The sequence below is a fragment of the Mastigoproctus giganteus genome, chromosome 2 (assembly GCF_048544385.1).
Source record: "Mastigoproctus giganteus isolate SK-2022 chromosome 2, ASM4854438v1, whole genome shotgun sequence".
NCBI classification, from domain to species: domain Eukaryota; kingdom Metazoa; phylum Arthropoda; class Arachnida; order Uropygi; family Thelyphonidae; genus Mastigoproctus; species Mastigoproctus giganteus.
The window spans coordinates 261,370,485-261,391,814 of NC_143576.1; the positions used below are offsets into that span (position 1 = coordinate 261,370,485).

At 39.8% G+C, this 21,330-nt stretch overlaps 1 protein-coding gene across 1 annotated transcript in view; it reads right to left on the reverse strand.

The window, feature by feature from the left end:
- The window catches only part of LOC150090433 (uncharacterized), a 562,729-nt gene that overhangs the window by 198,693 nt on the left and 342,706 nt on the right, over positions 1 to 21,330 (reverse strand). The window contains exon 93 of the mRNA XM_090389881.1: positions 8,656 to 8,831. Coding sequence (XP_090246007.1) covers positions 8,656 to 8,831 — 176 coding nt within the window. The remainder of the gene's footprint in view (positions 1 to 8,655; positions 8,832 to 21,330) is intronic.

The window sequence follows — 21,330 nt, forward strand, 5'->3', positions numbered from 1 at the left end:
TGAAGTGGGATTTACTCAAGGAGGTAACTACCATCAGAGGTAAAGGGAAGGGTTTTTGTTTTCGTAAAGGCGACTATGATGGTCTGAGACAGTATTTAAATTCTATACAGTGGGACCGACTGATGATGTTACCAACAGCAAACTCAAAATGGGAAGCATTCAAGGAACTAATCTTGGAGGCTACCAGGTTTTACATACCAACTAAGAAATATTGTTCAAGGTTTAGGCCTAAATGGATGTCAGATGAACTAATGAGACATGTGGCAGAGAAGAAAAATGCATGGGATACATACAAATTAATGGGTGACATGGAAGCCTATGATAGATATAAGTTGGTCTGTAACCAAGTCACAAAGGAGATTAGGCAGGCAAAGGCAGACTATGAAAAATCCTTGGCAAAGGATGCAAAGAAAAACAGAAAAGAGTTCTTTACATACTTGAACTCGAAAAGGAAAGGGATGAATCAGATTGGTCCACTGGATATTGATGGTTTAACAGTTGAGGATCCTGCTCAGGTGGCTAACAATCTAAACGAGTATTTTGCATCTACATTCACGCATGAGGAGTTATTCAGGAAGGAGAATGATGTAGGTAAAGTAAACATTGGCAGTGAGCTGGATGATTTTGTAATAACTGAGAGGAAAGTGGAGGAGAGATTGTTGAGGATAAACATAAAAAAGGCACCTGGGGTGGATGGGATCTATCCAGTTATATTAAAGGAGGCAGCAAAGGAAGTAAGCATACCCTTAGCCATAATTATGAGAGCTTCCTTGGACTCAGGGGAGGTACCTATGGACTGGAGATGTGCAAATGTGACCCCAATTCACAAAGGAGGTTCAAAGGCTGACACAAGTAATTATAGACCTGTTAGTTTAACTTCTGTTCCAGGTAAATTAATGGAGGCACTGGTTAAAGAAGCACTGCAGGATCATCTAGACAAGAATTCAGTTATAGCTCAGACGCAGCATGGTTTTGTTAAGGGCAGGTCTTGCCTGACCAATTTGATTGGATACTATTATGTAGTCACAAAAGAACTGGATGCAGGGAATAACTTTGATATTATATATTTGGATCTTAGAAAGGCTTTTGATACTGTTGCACATGGAAGACTGCTGCACAAATTGGAGCAGTGTGGCATTGGAGGCAAATTGCTGCTATGGATAAGGGGATGGTTGAGTGGCAGAAGACAGAGAGTGGTAATCAATGGACACTGCTCAACGTGGACTAATGTTATTAGTGGAGTTCCTCAAGGTTCAGTGTTGGGTCCGTTGTTGTTTTCAGTGTCTATGAATGATATTGATGATGGGATATCAAGTTTAATGTCCAAGTTTGCAGATGATACAAAGGTTGGCAGGGTCGTTAAGGACAATACTGACGCTATGCTGCTGCAACAGGATCTGGAAAGGTTGAACAGATGGGCTGAGAGGTGGCAAATGAGGTTTAACATCGACAAATGTAAAGTGCTGCATATGGGAAACAGTAACCCTAGAGCAACGTATCAACTCTGCGGTACTACACTGACAGTGGTGGAGAATGAAAAGGACCTGGGGGTAATTGTGCAGGCAGATATGAAGTTCTCTGAGCAGTGCAGACGAGCTGCAAGAGTAGCTCATGGTGTCTTGTCAATGATATACAGGAATTTTTCTAGCAGGGATAAGGAGGTGATTTTTTTTTTTTTTTTTTTTGATTTGGTAGTTGTTAGCGCATTGGCTTCTGTGGCCATATTGCACCTCCCAAGGTTTTTGTAGTACTTTGATCCAAGCCCGAGGCGGGAATCGAACCCACGACCTTTGGGTTGCCGGGCAGGTACTTTACCCACTCGGCTAGCCCGGTCGGCTAAGGAGGTGATTATTCCCTTGTATAAGGCAATGGTAAGGCCACATCTTGAGTACTGTATACAGGTCTGGAGGCCTCATTTCAAGAAGGATGTAGAGCTGCTGGAACGGGTACAGAGAAGGGCAACAAGATTAGTAAATGGAACAAAGGGTTGCTCTTACGAAGAAAGGCTTAAGTTTTGCAAATTACAGAGTCTGGAGACTAGGCACCGGCGAGGTGATCTGATAGAGGTGTATAAGGCTTTGAATGGTTTGAGCATGCTCAATGCCAATGGGATTCTTCATCTTTCTCAGAATAATCACCTCAGAGGGCATAAATTCAAATTGAGGAAGGACGGATGTCGGATAGATGTGCGGAAATTTGCCTTTGGCCAGCGGGTGGTTGGTAGGTGGAACCGACTTCCATCACTTGTTGTTGAAGTTGATAGCCTAAACAAATTTAAAGCTCAACTGGACAGGTATTTCGAACGAACGGAGGGGTGAAATGGGAGTGGGTTTTTTTTTTTTTTTTTTTTGGCTGATGCTGAATAAGCTTGCTTTCTTGCATCATATGCCTCTGCTAATGCTAATGCTAATGCTAAAAACTTTTGGTTTTCATTTAGATAGAAAATTATTTATTATTCCAGATAACACCGATTGCTCTTTATATGCAATAACTGGTTTATGGCCTTGGTAAAGTTTTTATTATCATAAATCATTTTATGTATTATAATGCATCAGATGATTTCAAATAATTATTTGAAAAAGTGTTGATTATGATCAGCTGTATCCAGTTGAAGATGGTGTTAAAAATAGTTCCCTAAAAGTTTTAGTTTTTCTCTGAGGCTATCAGGTTTGGTAATACTCACATTGTAAACAAGAGCAAAAAATTTCTTATTTTTAGGATGTTGTTTATTTTATTAATTAGAAATTACTTCTTATAAAAAACACAATGACAGCTGCAATCATCCATGAGCAATAATATCTCTTCACAACTGAATAAGAATCTAGGTATGAGATTAGTATTAGTAGTGGCATATAATGCAAGAAAGCAAGTTTATAAAGCATCAACATAGAAAAAAAACCCACATCATTTGAATTTTCTGCCAATAATTTATCTAGTTCTTCCTTGAATTAATTCAAACTATCTACTTCCACAACAACTGATGGATGTTTGTTACAACAATCAACCCCCTGCTGGTTAAAGGTAAACCTCCAGACATCTATTCTGCAACAATCTTTCCTTGATTTGAATTTATGATCCCTCATGTGTGTAATCCCTCATGTGTGGAGTCTGAGGTTGAGGGTTTCCTGTGCGGACGTGCCTTTCTGCCGCTCTTGGAATAGAGAAGTTTTTTCTGATTTATTTTCTGCTTTATTAGTTTAAATTGACATATTAACTTATTTCTAGAGTAGCTTTATATTCCTATTTACGGTACTTAAAGTTAAAATAACTTAGATAGAGATTTTGTAGGTATTACTTAGTATCGGAAAGGGTATCAAATCCACGTGTTTACCATTCATAAACGGCCGCCATTGTTACGTGAAAATTAATCAGTAAAATCTATTAATCTTGTCGAACTTCAGTGGCAATTAAATTGTAATTTTAACTATACATATAACCACTTAGGTTACGGAACATAAATAATTAGTAAAAATAAATAATTAATACATAACTTGATACAGAAGTTATATAAAGGGATTTCGTAGATAACACTCGTTACTGAAGCGCGTTACAGCATATCCGGAATTCGATAGCATTAGCTTTGTATAGTATAGTGCATAATATAATATTGTCAATTAATCAGTACATCTATTAATCTTGTTAAACTTCATTGTCAATTAAATTGTACTTTTAACTATATATATATAACGACTTGAGTACAAACGTAACAAATAATTAATACATACTTGATACGGAAGTTATATAAAGGGAACTCGTAGATAACACTCGATACCGAAAAATAAATATAGCGTTATAACTGTGTTAAGATACAAGTTTAAGGTTTTAATTTTGTTCTGAAATTGTAATTTTATTAACATTTAAATCGAAATCATGACTCTGACCAGAGCAGCAAAGCAAAAGGCTCAAGCTAATGGGAGTGCTGTGACTCAGGGGAGAACTGAGGGGGGCGGTTGCCCCCTGAATCACGGCCTTTTAAGATGCACTGTTTGCTTGATGTTTGCGGAGCAATCGGGTACGGGACATGATACTGCCATGGGGGATGTCTTTGTGTGTGCACGATGCAAGGAGTGCAAGGAAATTAGGCGACAACTCGGCGTTGTTATGGGCCTATATGAGACCTTGAAGGACAGGGTGGATGCCCTCGAAGGAAATAAATTGAGGGGCCCATCAAGCTCTCAGCTGCCCACATCAACACCAGAGCTTGGACTTGGTCATCTTGCAACACAGAGGCAGCCCCCAAGGCAGAATGCGCTGGTCCAACAGGAACTAGTAGTTGTTGGTGACTCAATTGTCAGGGAAACGGGGAACATGCTTTGTAAAAAGGATAGGTGGAACAGGACCAGGGTATGTCTGCCAGGGGCAAAGGTTGATGACGTTGTAGAGCAGATATCATCTTTTAAGGGCACAAAAGGTGATATAGTTGTACACGTTGGCACTGATGATATTAAGAGTAGGAGACCAGCGGAAATACTTAACAAGTACAGGTCACTGTTGAAAAAAAGCCGTGAAGTAGGGTTGAATTTGAAAGTGTCTGCAATTCTGCCCAGACACGATAGGAGGGAGTATATGATGAGAGCCTTGTCGATCAATTCGGCCCTGGAAAGATTGTGCAAGGCTGAAGGGGTAGAATTTTTTTCAGCCTGGACTGTACTTGTTAACAGAAGAGATTGCTTCTACAGGGATGGGATACACTTAAATAGAAAGGGTGCAAGAATATTTGCTGATGCTATCGAGGCAGTGTTAGGTGGGTCGGAAAACTGCTAGCTTGGGGGGAGGCAAAGACTAATGGATCAACAGTAGCCACTGGCAGAGGTGAAAGAGATTCTTGCACTGCTTCTATTGGAATGAGCAGAAGCCTGAAAAACAAGATGCAGGATATTTTAGAGACTGCTGGAAGTCATTGCGGTACAAGTAAACACATGGGTTGTGTTAGGGTAGCTAAGAATAGAAACAGGTGCATGTATACTTGCGTGTACACTAATGCTAGGAGTTAGTAAATAAATTTGATGAATTTGAGGTATTACTCAAAACATCAAAGGCAGATATAGTTGGGATATCAGAGACGTGGTGTCACACAGATATAAGGAATGCAGAACTGGAATTTGGGGAGTACAACGTCTACAGAAAGGATAGACAGGATAGGAAGGGAGGAGGGGTTATGCTATTAGTTAAAAAACACATAAAATCCAAGGAAGTGAAGCCAGTTGACATCGCTGGACAGTGCAGTGTTGAGTCAGTTTGGTGTGACATAAGCATAGGTAAATCAAAATTGAGAGTAGGAGTGTGCTATAGGCCTAATGACTCTGATGAGTATAATAAGATACTGTACAGGGAAATAGAATGGGCCAGTAAATCAGAGAGTCTTATAATGGGGGATTTTAATTTCCCAGATATTGACTGGAATTTGTGGGTTGGTCACTCACACACTAGCAAGGCTTTTGTGGATTTATTGGATGATTGTTTTCTACACCAGCATGTTCGGGAGGCAACTAGAGGGAGTAATACTCTTGATCTGATTATCAGTAGTGATTCTTCATGCATTAGGAATCTGCAGATAAATGAACCACTGGGTGGCAGTGATCACAGTGTGCTGAAGTGGGATTTACTCAAGGAGGTAACTACCATCAGAGGTAAAGGGAAGGGTTTTTGCTTTCGTAAAGGCGACTATGATGGTCTGAGACAGTATTTAAATTCTATACAGTGGGACCAACTGATGATGTTACCAACAGCAAATTCAAAATGGGAAGCATTCAAGGAACTAATCTTGGAAGCTACCAGGCTTTACATACCAACCAAGAAATATTGTTCAAGGTTCAGGCCTAAATGGTTGTCAGATGAACTAATGAGACATATGGCAGAGAAGAAAAATGCATGGGATACATACAAATTAATGGGTGACGTGGAAGCCTATGATAGATATAAGTTGGTCTGTAACCAAGTCACAAAGGAGATTAGGCAGGCAAAGGCAGATTATGAGAAATCCTTGGCAAAGGATGCAAAGAAAAACAGAAAAGAGTTCTTTACCTATTTAAACTCAAGAAGGAAAGGGATGAATCAGATTGGTCCACTGGATGTTGATGGTTCAACAGTTGAGGATCCAGCTCAGGTGGCTAACAATCTAAACGAGTATTTTGCATCTACATTCACACATGAGGAGTTATTCAGGAAGGGGAATGTCGTAGGTGAAGTAAACATTGGCAGTGAGCTAGATGATTTTCTAATAACTGAGAGGAAAGTGGAGGAGAAATTGTTGAGGATAAACATAAAAAAGGCACCCGGGGTGGATGGGATCTATCCAGTTATATTGAAGGAGGCAGCAAAGGAAGTAAGCAAACCCCTAGCCATAATTATGAGAGCTTCATTGGACTCAGGGGAGGTACCCATGGACTGGAGATGTGCAAATGTAACCCCAATTCACAAAGGAGGATCAAAGGCTGACACAAGTAATTATAGACCTGTTAGTTTAACTTCGGTTCCAGGAAAATTAATGGAGGCACTGGTTAAAGAAGCACTGCAGGATCATCTGGACAAGAATTCAGTTATAGCTCAGACACAGCATGGGTTTGTTAAGGGCAGGTCTTGTCTGACCAATTTGATTGGATACTATGATGTAGTCACAAAAGAACTGGATGCAGGGAATAACTTTGATATTATATATTTGGATCTTAGAAAGGCTTTTGATACTGTTGCGCATGGAAGACTGCTGCACAAATTGGAGAAGTGTGGCATTCGAGGCAAATTGCTGCTATGGATAAAGGGATGGTTGAGTGGCAGAAGACAGAGAGTGGTAATCAATGGACACTGCTCAACGTGGACTAATGTTATTAGTGGAGTTCCTCAGGGTTCAGTGTTGGGTCCATTGTTGTTTTCTGTATTTATAAATGATATTGATGATGGTGTATCAGGCTTAATGTCCAAGTTTGCAGACGATACAAAGGTTGGCAGGGTTGTTAAGGACACTACTGATACTATGCTGCTGCAACAGGATCTGGAAAGGTTGAGCAGATGGGCTGAGAGGTGGCAAATGAAGTTTAACATTGACAAATGTAAAGTACTACATATGGGAAACAGTAACCCCAGATCAACGTATCAACTCTGTGGTACTACGCTGACAGTGGTAGAGAATGAAAAGGACCTGGGGGTAATTGTGCAGGCAGATATGAAGTTCTCTGAGCAGTGCAGACGAGCTGCAAGAGTAGCTCATGGTGTCTTGTCAATGATATACAGGAATTTTTCTAGCAGGGACAGGGATGTGATTATTCCCTTGTATAAGGCATTGGTCAGGCCACACCTTGAGTACTGTATACAGGTCTGGAGGCCTCATTTCAAGAAGGATGTAGAGCTGCTGGAACGAGTACAGAGAAGGGCAACAAGATTAGTGAATGGAACAAAGGGTTGCTCTTACAAAGAAAGGCTTAAGTTTTGCAAATTACAGAGCCTGGAGACTAGGCATCGCCGAGGTGATCTGATAGAGGTGTACAAGGCTTTGAATGGCTTGAGCATGCTCAATGCCGATGGGATTCTTCCTCTTGCTCAGAATAATCACCTGAGAGGGCATAAATTCAAATTGAGGAAGGACGGATGTCGGATAGATGTGCGGAAATTCGCCTTTAGCCAGCGGGCAGTTGGTTTGTGGAATAGACTTCCATCGCTTGTTGTTGAAGTTGATAGCCTAAACAAATTTAAGGCTCAGCTGGACAGGTATTTCGAACGAATTGAGGGGTGAAATGGGAGTAGTGGTTGGTTTTTTTTTTTTTTTTTTTTTTTTTTTGGCTGATGCTGAATAAGCTTGCTTTCTTGCATCATATGCCTCTACTAATGCTAATGCTAATGCTAATTGGTCAAGAGGAAGAATGGCATTGCACAATCCACTCAAAGCATTAAGTACCTCAATCAGATCATATTGCATGCACCTAGTCTGCAGATGCTGAAATTTGTAGAACTGAAGCCTTTCTTGTTCCACTCAGCAATCTTGTTGCCATTCTCTGCACCCATTCCAGGAGATTTAGAGATATACATCCTTTCTAAAATCAGACCTCCAGACCTGTATACAGTACTGAAGATATGGCCTAACCATTTTCTTGTACAATGGGATATTCACCTCCTTATCCAAAGTTCTATACATCATTGACAAAGCTCCATGATAAAACAGGATGATTTTTTTTTTTAAATAACTGTCATCATGATATTTTATTTGTACAGTTTTTATAATATTACTGACCAGGAAAGAAAAAATAATAAGAAATATTCATTTTGGCTGTATTATATGCTTCAAAAGTTTGAGTAGACAAAAGATCCCATGTACTCATATATATTATGAATATTTAAAGGTTTTTTTTTTTTTTAAATAACTACTGCCATTATAAATGGAGATTTCATTTTTGCCATGCCATAGCTGATCAGGAAAAAAAAATCAATCACAAATGTTTTTATACAGTCATATTGTAATCTTATAAAAGTTAAGTAAGATGGAAAAATTATCAAAAATAACTGTTTAGTTCAAAAACCTTTGTTAAAACAAATTTAAAAGCAATAGTCTATAAATGACTCTGCTATATGCAGTTTAGGCTAAAAATGTCCTTGTACACTCTCATTCTGAAAATCAATGCTTTTTCCTAGTTAATCTAACTGTTAGTGAAACACAGAGAAACTTACTTTGAATTTTCTGCCATCTTCTACACACAAGCAGTCAACAGGATCAACACACTTTTCACCATCACAGAGATGACCTGGAGGACAAGCTGGTGGACACTGTGAAGAATCCAAAATATCAATTTCTGGACATAGGGGCACAGGAAGAAGTGAAGATGTTTCTGGAGTACTAGACGGCCCTTAATATGCAAAATAAATACATTAACAGGTGTTCAGCTTTTACTTCAATTTCATGCAGAGTAGTGTATACCTTTCATGCATCCTGATTGTGTTACCTATACATTACAGATTGCGTTCAACTAATATATCATGTTCAAACACATTCAAATTTTATATGTTCCTGATAAGTATAATCAGTTACAGTTAGTACATTAAAATTGTAATTTCTGAATATCTATAAAAGGGTGCAAATAGTTGTTAGATGTGAAATATTATGAAAAGTTCAAATACTTCCTCTTTCTTGTATTTTTTTTCAATCAAACAGGTTTAAGCTGCCTAATAACTCCTCCAATGATCTTGATGCTCAAAGCAGAACAAACTGTGTTTTCATGAGTTGCCTTGGTATTAGGACTATTTTCAAACAGATAACATTATTGAGATGTTAGTCTGTCATTTGTTTGGAACATAAACACTTATGCAGCTTGTATCAGGACTTACTTCCCTCCTTGGATAACAGGCAATCTCTAGTGACAATAAAGTTGTTCAATGAGCTATCATGCCATACATGAAGTTAAAGCTGCAGAAATAATAAAACAGCTATTTGACCCTTTCAGAATTATGAAAAGTAATGATGATAAAATGAAAAAAGCATGAGAAAATCCTTGTACCTTTCATAATTTTGAAATTAGCATTAGTAGATGCATATGATGCAAGAAAGCAACTTTATAGCATCAGTCAAAAAAAACCCTTCCCATTTCATGCATCCATTCGCTCCAAAAGTTTGTGCAGTTCTTCCTTGAATTTATTTAAGCTATCAACTTTCACAACGGCAGATGGATATTTGTTCTAGTAGTCAACTACCTGCTGGAAAAAGGCATATTTACGAGGATGGTTCAATAAAGAATTGCCCTAACCTAGCTGCAGAGGTGCTAGCATGTTGATTCTTGGCACAGGTTTTAGTCCTTCTCTACAAGGTCTCCATAGCCAAATGGTCAAGAGCGGGAGTGCAATAGCACATGCTCTTTGAGTAGACTGGGGTTCAAGCCCCTGACTGCTAAATATGGGAGTGCAGTAGTACATGCTCTTTGAGTGAACCGGGGTTCAAGCCCCTGACTGCTAAATATGGTCGATCTGCCAACCCGAACTGGACCAGTGTGGCAGATTAGCATTAGTAGAGGCATTTGATGCAAGAAAGCAAGCTTATGCAGCATCAGCCAAAAAAAAAATAATAATAATAAATAAATAAATAAAAAATAACCACTTCCACTTCACCCCTCTGTTCGTTCGAAATACCTGTCCAGCTGAGCCTTAAACTTATTTAGGCTATCAACTTCCACGACAAGAGATGGAAGTCTGTTCCACCAATGGTCCATTTCCCTTAGCATGAATTAGCATTAGCATTAGTAGAGGCATTTGATGCAAGAAAGCAAGCTTATGCAGCATCAGCCAAAAAAAAAAAAAAAAAAAAAAAAGTAACATAAATAAATAAAAATAACCACTTCCACTTCACCCCTCTGTTCGTTCGAAATACCTGTCCAGCTGAGCCTTAAACTTATTTAGGCTATCAACTTCCACGACAAGGGATGGAAGTCTGTTCCACCTACCAACCATCCGCTGGCTAAAGGCAAATTTCCGCACATCTATCCTACATCTGTCTTTCCTCAATTTGAATTTATGCCCTCTCAGAAACGGGAAACATGCTTTGTAAAAAGGATAGGTGGAATAGGACCAGGGTATGTCTGCCAGGGGCAAAAGTTGATGACGTTATAGAGCGGATATCATCTTTTAAGGGCACAAAAGGTGATATAGTTGTACACGTTGGCACTAATGACATTAAGAGTAGAAGACCGGCGGAATTACTTGACAAGTACAGGTCACTGATGAAAAAAAGCCGTGAATTAGGGTTGAAATTGAAAGTGTCTGCAATTCTGCCCAGACACGATAGGAGGGAGTATATGATGAGAGCCCTGTCAATCAATTCGGCCCTGGAAAGATTGTGCAGGGCTCAAGGGGTAGAATTTTTTTCAGCCTGGTCTGTACTTGTTAACAGGAGAGACTGCTTCTACAGGGATGGGATACACTTAAATAGAAAGGGTGCAAGAATGTTTGCTGATGCTATCGAGGCAATGTTAGGTGGGTCGGAAAACTGCTAGATTGGGAGGATACAAGGACTAATAGATTAACAGTAGCCACTGGCAGAGGTGAAAGTGATTCTTGCACTGCTTCTATTGGAATGAGCCGCAGCCTGGAAAATAAGATGCAGGATATTTCAGAGACTGCTGGGAATCATTGGGGTACAAGTAAACACATGGGTTGTGTTAGGGTAGCTAAGAAAAAGAACAGGTGCATGTATACTTGTGTGTACACCAATGCTAGGAGTTTAGTAAATAAATTTGATGAATTTGAGGTATTGCTCAAAACATCAAAGGCAGATATTGTGGGGATTTCAGAGACATGGTGTCACACAGATATAAGAAATGCAGAACTGGAATTTGGGGAGTACAATGTCTACAGAAAGGATAGACAGGATAGGAAGGGAGGAGGGGTTATGCTATTAGTTAAAAAACACATAAAATCCAAGGAAGTGAAGCCAGTCGACATCGCTGGACAGTGCAGTGTCGAGTCAGTTTGGTGTGACATAACCATTGGGAGATCAAAATTGAGAGTAGGAGTGTGCTATAGGCCTAATGACTCTGATGAGTATAATAAGAAACTGTTCGGAGAAATAGAGTGGGCCAGTAAATCAGAGAGTCTTATAATGGGGGATTTTAATTTCCCAGATATTGACTGGAATTTGGGGGCTGGTCACTCACACAGTAGCAAGGCTTTTGTGGATTTATTGGATGATTGTTTTCTACATCAGCATGTTCGGGAGGCAACTAGAGGGAGTAATACTCCCTCTAGTTGCAGTAGTGATTCTTCATGCATTAGGAATCTGCAGATAAATGAACCACTTGGTGGCAGTGATCACAGTGTGCTGAAGTGGGAGTTACTCAAAGAGGTAACTACCATTAGGGGTAAAGGGAAGGGGTATTGCTTTCGTAAAGGCGACTACAATGGACTGAGACAGTATTTAAATTCTATACAGTGGGATCAACTGATGATATTGCCAACAGCAAATTCAAAATGGGAAGCATTCAAAGAACTTATCGTGGAAGCTACTAGGCTTTACATACCAACTAAGAAATATTGTTCAAGGTTTAGGCCTAAATGGTTGTCAGATGAACTAATGAGGCATATGGCAGAGAAGAAAAATGCATGGGATACATACAAATTAACACGTGACACGGACGCCTATGATAGATACAAGTTGATCTGTAACCAAGTTACAAAGGAGGTTAGGCAGGCGAAGGCAGATTACGAGAGATCCTTGGCAAGGGATGCGAAGAAAAACAGCAAAGAGTTCTTTACTTATGTAAACTCTAGAAGGAAGGGGATGAATCAGATTGGTCCACTTGAGATCGATGGGTCAACTGTTGATGACCCTGCTCGGGTAGCTAACAAACTAAATGAATATTTTGCATCGACATTCACACATGAGGAGTTATTCAGCGAGGGGAATGCCAGAGGTGTATTCAACTCTAGCAGTAAGCTAGAGAATCTTGTAATAACTGAGAGCAAAGTGGAGGAGAAATTGTTGAAGATAAACACAAGAAAGGCACCTGGGGTGGATGGGATCTATCCAGTTATATTAAAGGAGGCAGCAAAGGAGGTAAGCAAACCCTTAGCCATAATTATGAGAGCTTCCTTGGACTCAGGGGAGGTACCCATTGACTGGAGATGTGCAAATGTGACCCCAATTCACAAAGGGGGATCAAAGGCTGACACAAGTAATTATAGACCTGTGAGTTTAACTTCTGTTCCCGGAAAATTAATGGAGGCACTGGTGAAAGAAGCACTGCAGGATCATCTAGACAAGACTTCAGTTATAGCTAGGACACAGCATGGTTTTATTAAGGGGAAGTCTTGCCTGACCAATTTGATTGGATACTATGATGCAGTCACAAAAGAACTGGATGCAGGGAATAACTTTGATATTATATACTTGGATCTTAGAAAGGCTTTTGATACTGTTGCACATGGAAGACTGCTGCACAAATTGGAGCAGTGTGGCATTGGAGGCAAGTTGCTGCTATGGATAAAGGGGTGGTTGAGGGGGAGAAGACAGAGAGTGGTAATCAATGGACACTGCTCATCGTGGACTAATGTTATTAGTGGAGTCCCTCAGGGTTCAGTATTGGGGCCTTTATTGTTTTCTGTATTTATAAATGATATTGATGATGGTATATCAGGCTTAATGTCCAAGTTTGCAGACGATACGAAGGTTGGCAGGGTTGTCAAGGACACTACTGACACTATGCTGCTGCAACAGGATTTGGAAAGGTTGAGCAGATGGGCTTTGAGGTGGCAAATGAAGTTTAACATTGACAAATGTAAAGTACTACATATGGGAAACAGCAACCCCAGAGCAACGTATCAACTCTGTGGTACTACACTGACAGTGGTAGAGAATGAAAGGGACCTGGGGGTGGTGGTGCAGGCAGATATGAAGTTCTCTGAGCAGTGCAGACGAGCTGCAAGAGTAGCTCATGGTGTATTGTCAATGATATATAGGAATTTTTCTAGCAGGGATAAGGAGGTGATTATTCCCTTGTATAAGGCAATGGTCAGGCCACACCTAGAGTACTGTATACAGGCCTGGAGGCCTCATTTCAGGAAGGATGTAGAGCTGCTGGAACGAGTACAGAGAAGGGCAACTAGATTGGTGAATGGGACAAAGGGGTTCTCTTACGAAGAAAGGCTTAAGTTTTGCAAATTACAGTGTCTGGAAACTAGGCACCAGCGGGGTGATCTGATAGAGGTGTACAAAGCCTTGAATGGTTTGAGCATGCTCAATGCTGATGGGATTCTTCCTCTAGCTCAGAAAAATCACCTGAGAGGGCATAAATTCAAATTGAGGAAAGACAGATGTAGGATAGATGTGCGGAAATTTGCCTTTAGCCAGCGGGTGGTTGGTGGGTGGAACAGACTTCCATCCCTTGTCGTGGAAGTTGATAGGCTAAATAAGTTTAAGGCTCAGCTGGACAGGTATTTCGAACCAACAGAGGGGTGAAGTGGAAGTGGTTATTTTTATTTATTTATGTTACTTTTTTTTTTTTTTTTTTTGGCTGATGCTGCATAAGCTTGCTTTCTTGCATCAAATGCCTCTACTAATGCTAATGCTAATGCTAATGCTATTCTGAGCAAGAGGAAGAATCCCATCAGCATTGAGCATGCTCAAACCATTCAAGGCTTTGTACACCTCTATCAGATCACCTCGCTGGTGCCTAGTTTCCAGACACTGTAATTCGCAAAACTTAATCCTTTCTTCGTAAGAGCACCCCTTTGTCCCATTCACCAATCTTGTTGCCCTTCTCTGTACTCGTTCCAGCAGCTCTACATCCTTCTTGAAATGAGGCCTCCAGGCCTGTATACAGTACTCTAGGTGTGGCCTGACCATTGCCTTATACAAGGGAATAATCACCTCCTTATCCCTGCTAGAAAAATTCCTATATATCATTGACAATACACCATGAGCTACTCTTGCAGACCGTCTGCACTGCTCAGAGAACTTCATATCTGCCTGCACAACCACCCCCAGGTCCTTTCATTCTCTACCACTGTCAGTGTAGTACCACAGAGTTTATACGTTGCTCTGGGGTTGCTGTTTCCCATATGTAGTACTTTACATTTGTCAATGTTAAACTTCATTTGCCACCTCAAAGCCCATCTGCTCAACCTTTCCAAATCCTGTTGCAGCAGCATAGTGTCAGTAGTGTCCTTGACAACCCAGCCAACCTTCGTATCGTCTGCAAACTTGGACATTAAGCTTGATATACCATCATCAATATCATTTATAAATACGGAAAACAATAAAGGACCCAATACTGAACCCTGAGGGACTCCACTAATAACATTAGTCCACGATGAGCAGTGTCCATTGATTACCACTCTCTGTCTTCTCCCCCTCAACCACCCCTTTATCCATAGCAGCAATTTACCTCCAATGCCACACCGCTCCAATTTGTGCAGCAGTCTTCCATGTGCAACAGTATCAAAAGCCTTTCTAAGATCCAAGTATATAATATCAAAGTTATTCCCTGCATCCAGTTCTTTTGTGACTGCATCATAGTATCCAATCAAATTGGTCAGGCAAGACTTCCCCTTAACAAACCCATGCTGTGTCCTAGCTATAACTGAAGTCTTGTCTAGATGATCCTGCAGTGCTTCTTTCACCAGTGCCTCCATTAATTTTCTGGGAACAGAAGTTAAACTCACAGGTCTATAATTACTTGTGTCAGCCTTTGATCCCCCTTTGTGAATTGGGGTCACATTTGCACATCTCCAGTCCATGGGTACCTCCCCTGAGTCCAAGGAAGCTCTCATAATTATGGCTAAGGGTTTGCTTACTTCCTTTGCTGCCTCCTTTAATATAACTGGATAGATCCCATCCACCCCAGGTGCCTTTCTTGTGTTTATCTTCAACAATTTCTCCTCCACTTTGCTCTCAGTTATTACAAGATTCTCTAGCTTACTGCTAGAGTTGAATACACCAATTGTTGATGGGGCTTCCATGCTACAATGGATTGATAATGGCTGCAGTTTTTATTACATAGCCACTGTGCAGATTTTCGCATTTTTTTCCATCGATGGATGAGGATATGGATACCGTTTTTGTAGAAGTGGTGAAGTTGGTCTTTGAACCATGACTGTGTTGCAGAAATGAGTGTCTCATCGCCAGGGAAGTGGGTCCCCCGAAGAAATGATTTGAGGGAAGGAAGCAAGGAGTCCGATGGTGAAAGATCAGATGAGTAGGCTGGATGGGGCAGTATTTCATTCCACAAGTGGCCGCCTATGTTGCTGCAATTTCAGAAGTGTGAACTGAGGCATTGTCTTGAAGCATTCTCACCTTTGGACAGCATGCCACGCCTACATGTTTTGATTTTCTCCCGTAATTTTGTGAGTAAGTTGGTATAATAGGCACCTGTAATTGTTCTACCTTTCGGCAGGTAATGAGTCATTATTACACCTTTCTCATCCCAGAACACTGTCAGCAAGACCTTTCCTGGTGATGCTTGGACCCTTGCCTTCTTGGGGGGAGGGAACCATGATGTTGCCATTTCATGGACTGCTTTTTACTTTTGGGGTCAAAATGGTATATCCAACTTTCATCCTGAGTGATTAGACGAGAGAAAAGGTCTTCCTCATTTTTTTGGCACAGGGCTAACAACTCTTGTGATTTTTGTTGTCAATCAGCCTTCTGGAAACCAGTCAATAATCGGGGAATCCATCTTGCACTCAATTTCCTTAAATGGAGTTGGTCATGAAGGACTGTTTCAACAGAGCCCACACTAATCTTCACCTCCTGGGACAATTCACAACTAGATGTCCGGAGATCTTCCATGATTAATGACTCCACTTTTCTGATCATGCTATCATCAATGGCTGAATGGGGATGACCTGGAATGGGCTCAGATTCTACAGATGTCCGACCACACCTAAACTCTCTATGCCAGTGCTTCACAATGCCATAGGATGGGGCTTCATCCTTATATACAGCAGTCATCTCCTCGTGGATTTATTTAGGAGATTATTATTATTATTATTAGCTGTACGGTGCAAGAAAGCCTGAGGCTTATGCTGCACCAGCCAAAAAAACAAAAAAAAACAAAAAAAACAAATACCTGAATTACCCTGTGTGTGTGTGTGTGTGTGTGTGTGTGAGAGAGAGAGAGAGAGAGAGAGAGAGAGAGAGAGAGAGAGAGAGAGAGAGAGAGAGAGAGAGAGAGAACAAGTCAGAATTAGAAGGGAATCACCAAGAAAGAGAAGAACGATGATATCCAGCTTAGGATCCTGGGTGTGCCAAGCCCATACTCACCAGATGTGAGCCCCTGATTTCCCCTTCAAGAACAGATACTGGATTACAACTCTGGCTTCAACTTTGTCCATGATGCTACATTGTCACACATTCAACTCTGTAAGAGAAAAACAAATTAAGACAGAGGGCTGAAATTTTACAGCTTTAGTACAGAGATACGTATGATGCTACCTACAAAATATCATGACTCTGCGATATGTGGAAGTAGGTGAGGGCGATTCTTTACTGAACCACCCTTGTATACACATCTGTTCTACAACTTTTGTTCCTCAACTTGAATTTATGCACCCTCAGGTGCGCAATCTAAACAAGAGAAAGAATCCCATCAGAACTGTCCATGCTCAAACCATTCAAGGCCTTATACACCTTAATCAGACCACCTCACAGGTGCCTGGTCTCCAAACATTGCAATTTGCAGAACCTGACCCCTGGCTTGTAGCCGTGAAGGGTATTGTGTGCGGCGTGTGCCTTTTGTATGGAATAAAGAGTTCTTCTTCTTCTTAAGTCATTCTTGGTAAGAGCAACCCTTTGTTCCTCTCACCAATCTCATTGTCCTTCCCTGTACTCATTCCAGTAGCTCTACATCCTTCCTAAAATGAGGCTTCCATAACTGTATGCAGTACTCAAGGCGTGGCCTGACCATTGCCTTATGCAAGGGGATAATCACCTCCTTATATCTGCTAGCAAAATTCCTGTATATCATTGAAAAGACCTCATGAATGGCTGTGGCATCCTGTCTGCACTGCTCAGAAAACTTCATATCTGACTGCACAATAACACCCAGGTGCTTTTCATTTTCCACTATCCTGAGTGTAGTACCATGCAGTTGGTAGGTTACTCTGGGGTTACTTCTTTCCATATGCAGTACTTTGCATTTGTCAATGTTAAACTTCAGTTACCACCCCCCACAGCCCAGCTGCCCAACTTTTCTAGATCTTGCTGCAGTAGCATGTCATTACTGTCATTAACAACCCAGCCAACCTTCGTATCATCTGCAAGCTTGCACATTAAGCTTGATATACCTTCATCAACAACAATGGGCCCAACATTGAACCATGGGAGACATCACCAATAACTTTAATTCATAAAGATGAGTGTCCATTGATTACCACTCTTTGTCTTCTCCCACTCAACCGTCCCTTTATCCATAGCAGCAATTTGCCTCCAATGCCACACTGCTCCAATTTGTGCAGCAGTCTTCCATGTGCCACAGTATCAAAAGCCTTTCTAAGATCCAAATATATGATATCAAAATTATTCTTTGCATCCAGTTCCTTTGTTACTACATCACAGTATCCAATCATGAGTGTATCCAATCAAACTGGTCAGATAAGACTTCCCCTTAACAAACCCATGCTGTGTCTGAACTATAACAGCAGTCTTGTCTCGATGATCCTGCAATGCTTCGCTAACCAGTGACTCCATAATTTTTCCGGAACAGAAGTTAAACTAACAGGTCTGTAATTACTCGTGTCACCTTTTGATACCCTGTTTGTGAATAGAGGATACATTTGCACATCTCCAGTCTGTGTGGACTTCCTCTGAATCCAAGGATGCTCTCATAATTATGGGTAAGGCTTCACTTACTTCTTTTCCTGCCTCCTTTAATATAACTCGATAGATCCCACCACCCCAGGTGCCTTTCTTATGTTTAACTTCCACAATGAACAATATGCTGCTCTTAAATTTTGTTTCCATCTCAATATAACATCAGCTGAAGCATATGAAATGTTAAAAGAGGTTTATGGTGGTTCTACACTTCCATATAGCACAACACACAGATGGGTTATTATGTTTGAAGATGGATGTGGTGATTTAATCACAAAAATCAGTGGTCCTGGAGCTCCAACCACTGCTATCACCACAGAAACCATAAACTCTGCTTCTGTTAACTATGAGAAAAGATCATCATATAATAGTAAAGCAACTGGCAGAGATGTTGAGAATATCAGTAGAAAGCATACACGGTATTCTCCATGACCATTTTCATATAATGTGTTTGTGTATGCTGGGTTCCAAGACTACACACACCTGAATAACAGAGTAACAGCAAGAATTATTAATATGTATATATAATTAACCATTCTTATACCACGTGGAGTTATTAATTTTTATTTTTATTAAGCAAAGCCTAAACTAATATATACAATTGGGTAATGTTTCAGGTATCTTTCCGATACCCATCATTAGACCGTGCTGCTGACTGCCCTCAGACCTGAAGAGAATGGGGTATCGGCAAGATACCTGAAACGTTACCCAATTGTATATATTAGTTTAGGCTATGCTTAATAAAATATATATTAATAACTCCATGTGGTATAAGAGTGGTTAATTATATATACATATTAATAATTCTTAATGGATAACAACCACATAATGTCTTTCTCTAATTATATTAGAACTAGGTACGGACCAACCACTGTCCGTCTTATCTGCGAATTAGAAAATATAAGCGAATATTACAAAACTAAAGTGTAGACATAAATTTCTAGTAAAATGTAGAAACGTAAATATCACTCCAGCCAGTCTTATTATTAAGAATTATTAAGATTATGTGAGCCCATTCTCTTTAGGTCTGAGGGCGGTCAGCAGCAGGGTCTGATGAAGGGTATTGGCAAGCTACCAGAAATGTTACCCAATTGTATATATTAGTTTAGCTATGCTTAATAACTTCATGTGGCATAAGAGTGGTTAATTATATATACATATTAATAATTCTTAAAAGATAACAACCACATAATGTCCTTCCCTAACTATATTAGTAACAGCAAGTTTACATGGAGGTTTGTCAGGAGCTGCAATGGATAGTTATTGAAGATGGTGAGGTTCTGCATAAAGTGATAAGGCAGATGAGACATGGCTTCATCTATGGGTGTCGGCAGAATATTTTGCAAGGTGTGAATAATATTTTGCATGTGTGAATAAATTTTTTGTTCACCGAATTTTCGAATACACGTAATATTTTAATTAAGTCAAGTTTGGCTGATTTACATGTACAGCCAAGACAATGTTTCTTGATCGGTTGGAGAAATTAGTTGTATTTTGAAAGAAAGAATTTGTGAATTTGTATTGTTTTAATGTTTCAATAAATTAATGAAAATATTAAAAATTGTACATTACTTTGATATCCAAATGGGCGCCGGCAGCATGGTGCCCCACCTTGGCCACATGGCTTTGTCATTTTGACCAAGAGAGTAGCAACAGAGCTTTGTTTGAAAGTCTACTTTATCACCAACATCGAAAAAAGCAAAAGTTGTGACTTCTGCAGGAAAGGTTATGGTCACAATTTTTTTTGACATTTAAGGAATGGTTTACGAGCATGTTGTGCCACATCATATGACTGTTAAGGGACTTTACTACAGAATTATATTGCACACTTTTGCAGAATCGCATTCCTCGCAAATGACCGCAACTGCATGCAGGTGGTCAGATGCTACATCGCAATAATACAAGACCTCACATTGCTTATGCTGTTATCGAGTACTTAGCCAGCATTAACGTCAAAAGTGTTCCTCATCCAACTTACAATTCTGACCTTGTACCCTGTGATTTTTTTTTATTGTCAAAGTTAAAGAGGGGAGCTGCAAGGAAAATATTTCCAGTTGTCAAAAGTTGTAAAGGCATCGGCGGCGATTCTCAAAAAATGGCTTCCACCATATTTTTGAAGAATGGTAGAAACTTTGGAGTAAGTGCATGTCATCAAATGGAGACTACTATGAAAAGAACCATCAAAATAATGATGATTAATAAAGGTATGTTGTGAAAAAAAATTATGATTTTTCTTTATTGAACAGCCCTCATATTATGGCTAGTGCTGCAAATGTAAAGAGCCTGGAGCCAATGTAGATCTTTTGGTGAATATAGAATGTCAGAACTACCCAGGTTAATTTGATGCCTCTCGAATAATGTACCAATAGCTGAATCTACATATTCAGTCCCAAGAATAGTACCGACTTGGTTGTTCTGTTCAACAATCTTTCAATAATTTGAGAAATAAAGACCTTTGTGTTATATTTTTCTGCTTTCATGTCTTGGGAACTCATTTTCCTCCAGTGACAGAAAGAGGCTGAGATTAAACTCTCTTTAGAAATGTAATCATTATTTAAGTTATATGATTAAAAACAATATTAGTATTTTTAGGTTGACTTGAAGATAATGGTGTCATTTCTAAAATGAGTTTAACTCCCAAGCTATTTGTTGTCACTGGAGGGCATAAGGTTTCTCTAAGACAGCAAGACACACAAATTTAATGTAAAAAAGAATTTATCTATTCTAAAATATCTCCATTTCTTTAATTAATTGCTACAATGGGCCAACACAGCTCAGAACCAAGCCATAGTAGTGCCTTCAGGTTGTTTGCGAATATCTAGAAATGTTATTTAATTAAAAATGATACTTAGATAATTTATAGAGCTTCTTAATGTACCATTGTATAATCGACTTAATAATGTAAATAGCAATAAGAGCTTAATAGATGGTACTCACCTCAATTGATCTGCTTAGTTACATGGAGTTGGAGTGGAAATGAAGTTTAAAATAAGTTAAAATAAGTTAAATTGAATAAATACGGAATTGTTAAAACTTGTAATTAAAATTTGCTC